This window comes from Lactuca sativa, chromosome 3, assembly GCF_002870075.4.
Source record: "Lactuca sativa cultivar Salinas chromosome 3, Lsat_Salinas_v11, whole genome shotgun sequence".
NCBI classification, from domain to species: domain Eukaryota; kingdom Viridiplantae; phylum Streptophyta; class Magnoliopsida; order Asterales; family Asteraceae; genus Lactuca; species Lactuca sativa.
In genome coordinates this window covers 25510459-25514166 of record NC_056625.2, presented here as the reverse complement: position 1 = coordinate 25514166, position 3708 = coordinate 25510459, and the positions used below count along the sequence as shown (strand labels likewise).

The window sequence follows — 3708 nt, the reverse complement described above, 5'->3', positions numbered from 1 at the left end:
AGGGTGGAAGAAGTATAGACGATGTCTGGAGCAATTAAGAAAGGTCTCGATCCAATTTTGACTTTTTCAGTTAAACATGGTTCACTCATCTATCCATACAAGATCTAGAGAGAGAGAGAGAGAGAGAGAGAGAGAAGATGGTGTGTGTGTGTGTGTGTGAGGGGGGGAGGTGGGACCCTTTAATATTAAATAATTATATAATTTTTTTTTTAAAAAAAAAAGGTAAAACTTCATAAATGGTCCCTGTGGAAGTGAAATGACAGAATTATCCTTCACTTAACAGCAAAAAGCTAACGGAGTTAGCGAAAATGACCAAATGTTAAAAGTTTTGAAAACACAGGGACCATCTATGAGGTTTTTTGAACTTAGGGACTAAACTTGGTATTTTCAAAAACTACAAGGACCATTTTTGAAGTTTTGTCTTAAAAGAAAATGGCTATTGACCCGGGACTAGTTTTGTTACTCGCTCAAACTTAATCCATGTGTGAAAATGTGAGTACGCCGATCCATATAGTTCAACTATGGTATGTTAAACCTAACCATGGTTAGTCCCTTCCCTCGTCCTTTTTAAGCATCCCACCCGCTAACAAATGGGCTGATTCCTGGAGAGAGAAAGTTGTGGAGGGAGAAAGAACCGAAATCCGTTACAAACAGATTCAACAGAATCACAGTGATTTTATTTATATTTTTTAAGAACACGATCATGGCGTTTTACTTGGATGAAGAAGAAGTATGGAAATGTCCAAAGCATCCGTCGAAGCGGCGGAGGAGTGGTATCTGCCCTACATGCCTCCGTGAACGCCTCGTTACACTCTGTCCAGAATGTGCAAATACTCGTCCATGTGCGTGTTGTCCAGCTCCAGCCGATTCGACGTCTTCTTCTTCCTCGTCTTCCTCATCGTTTTCTATCTTCCAGTTTTCCCGTGGCGGTAGCCTCCGCGACGGTTTTCTGTCGTCCGCCGCCGCAGGGGAAGTCGGTCGCGTGTCGAATCTAATCGAAAGTGAACCTGCGTTTAGGAAATCTAGATCTCTAGCGATTCCCTTCCTACGATCGAGATCGAAGTACGTCGGTGGTCGATTCGATCAACAGTTCGTCGAGGAAGACAAAAAACCTCTGCCGAGGGTTAGCCGAAGCAAAATAAACTTCTGGTCGGTTTTCAAGGTGAATAAAACTAAAAAATGCGATGCACACGGCGGCGAACAGGATGATGAATCGAATAAAAGTGATATCTCCGTCGCAACTGAAGATTATTCAAGGATGGCTAGATCCAGATCAGTAGCTGTAGGGGCCAGTCACAGCTTCAGTCCGGTAGCCGCGAAACGCCGTGGATGGTACTTCCCGAGTCCAATGAAGGCGTTCCGACAATCGAAGACGTCCAAATTACAACTCCATGAACGGTCGCCGATGCATAGAGGCTGACACAACTCTCCGGCTTCCGCTGCAACGAACAAGGCAATTACTTCAACTTAACGTTTATTTTAGCATTTATTGGGGTATATGAAAAATAACGTAACTTATGAATTTAACAATTTGCTATTTTCTTCACATAATACAGTGGAAAACAAAACAAAAAAAGCCCAGATTTCTACGATTGTATATGTTTTAGATTTTCAATGATTTTATTTTATGGGATTTGAATAATGTTAATTTTGGTCCGATTGCTTAGGAATAAATAAATTGGGAACGGCAGCTAAAAGGTACTTTGTGTAACGTGGTCGTTACTTGTTCTAGTTGTTTGTGTTCATGGATCGAATCTTTGCACATCTTGGGTTAGGGTTTTCTTGAATTATTAATCGAAAAAGTTTTTTGATGTGAACATATTCCACCTTTGATTTTGATCTGCTATAAAACAAATTTGATTTTTTTGTCTGTTTATTGTATGAGTTTCTATATTATTAATTTTTCTATATCTTTCATTATTTGTAACAACTCTTGTGTATATGGTATATAAAATTGGAATTTGGAGATGAAAATAAAATAAATAAAAGAAGTTAAGAAGTGTGGTTATTTTGACTATGATTAATAAGTAATAATAGATTAGTAGTTATTTGTGGGTTGTGAGAAGAATTAAAGAAGAATGATGGCTAAAAGGCTACAACCAACTTGTGCTTCCATTGACTTGTGATCCCAAGTTCAAAGCATTTAGTTGAATTTCGACCGACCTCATTTAATACAACCATTTAGTTCAACTGATAAGTTCCAAAACCTACATGTGTAGGGTGCAGATGATACCAAGTTTTAAAAGTTTTACAATATCACCATATTTTTCATAATACAACCAAAAAAAAAACATATTTTTAATATATAGGTTTATAGAAACAAAAGGTAATAGTGAATAAAAACAGTTATAAAACAGAAAAGTAACAGAAGACAAGAGTAGTAACAATCTTGATTTTACGCTTCAACATCCTCTTCCTCTTTAGGTGTTTGGCTTTGCTTTTCAAACCAAAAAGTTCTTTTTGGAAAAGTTATAAAAAATCAGGATTTCCTGACTTTTTCAAAAAGTTCATTTTCCTTATGTAAAAACTTCAAAAATAGCTTCTAAAACTAGTTTGTCAAACATCTTTTGTTTTTTTTTCTTTTCCAAAAAAGACTTTTGGCTGTAAAAAGCTAAGCCTAACACCCCCTAAGTCAAACTTTCTCATGTCCAACCTCACAATATCATCTCACTTATGTGTCATCATTTTTGCATCATCGATTATGATTATCTTTATACAATTGTTGGTTGTCTCCTTAAATATGCCCAAACGACCACAATCTCTATTCCTTTAATTTTGATGATCTACACCACTCTCCAATGAAATTTTGAATTGACATGTTCAATCCCTTGTCTAACAATGGTATACAACAAGTCCACCTCAAAACCTAATTTCGCTACTTCCATCTTCCCCCATGCTCCAATTTAAACAAACAACATTTTGATTCACATAACATAGCTAGCTAGCATTTACTGCCACCTTCACTTTCAGTAGGATTTTTGTCCTACAAAATTTTTATGTTTGTCTTCAACTTTAACCATCTTGACTTTATGTGGTGGGTAAAGTCCTCCCGAACAACCCTTTATGTATGGACCACATACATTAATTGAGTTGATCCTATTCTATTATGCTTTGTCGTACAAAATTCTTATGGCTATGAGATTGTCTCATTACTCTCATAAATCCACATCTTGATAAAAATCCACATCTTGATAGTTGAGTCGATTCTATCCCATTATGCTTTTGTCTTATGGTGTTTTTTTTTTTTTTTTTTTTTTTGGTTCTTTTCAATCGTGGTGTTTTGAAACTCTAAAACCATTACAATGAGTTTCAAATAACCGTCCCCATGAATCATAGCTTAAACGATCCAGATCATAAATAAGTGGAATATATGTTTTAATGTTTGCAAGACCATAGAGTTTTTCTATAGTCATGATGGAGTGGGGAAGAAAATAGCTGAGAGAGGAGAGAGATCGGGAAAAATAGATTTTAATGTCTAATGAGCAGTAGCCGGCTAGGATAGGCATGTCGGAAGCACGAAGGGGGGGGGGGGGGGGGGAAGGGAGAGAGATCATTAGGTATTTTGCTCTACCCCAATCCACCGACTAACAAACATCTAGCGTTTTTTACAACCATGGTTTTTAGATATTTTATGCATATTTAAGTTATACAGATTTCGACTAGCCTATGTATAACCTGACTTCCATTTCGAATTCCGATTATTATGTG

The 3708-nt window shown here is 36.8% G+C and overlaps 1 protein-coding gene across 1 annotated transcript; it reads left to right on the top strand.

Annotated features, from left to right (window-relative positions):
- The first annotated feature begins 592 nt into the window (after positions 1-592).
- On the top strand, positions 593-1876 carry LOC111884129 (uncharacterized). Its single transcript, XM_023880454.3, has one exon. The coding sequence runs from the start codon at positions 704-706 to the stop codon at positions 1418-1420; it is 717 nt and encodes a 238-aa protein (XP_023736222.1). The 5' UTR covers positions 593-703; the 3' UTR covers positions 1421-1876.
- Positions 1877-3708: the final 1832 nt, after the last annotated feature.

Bases quoted from the DNA above. Each gene is read 5' to 3' on its own strand.
- LOC111884129 (XM_023880454.3), top strand. From the start codon at position 704: ATGGCGTTTTACTTGGATGAAGAAGAAGTATGGAAATGTCCAAAGCAT.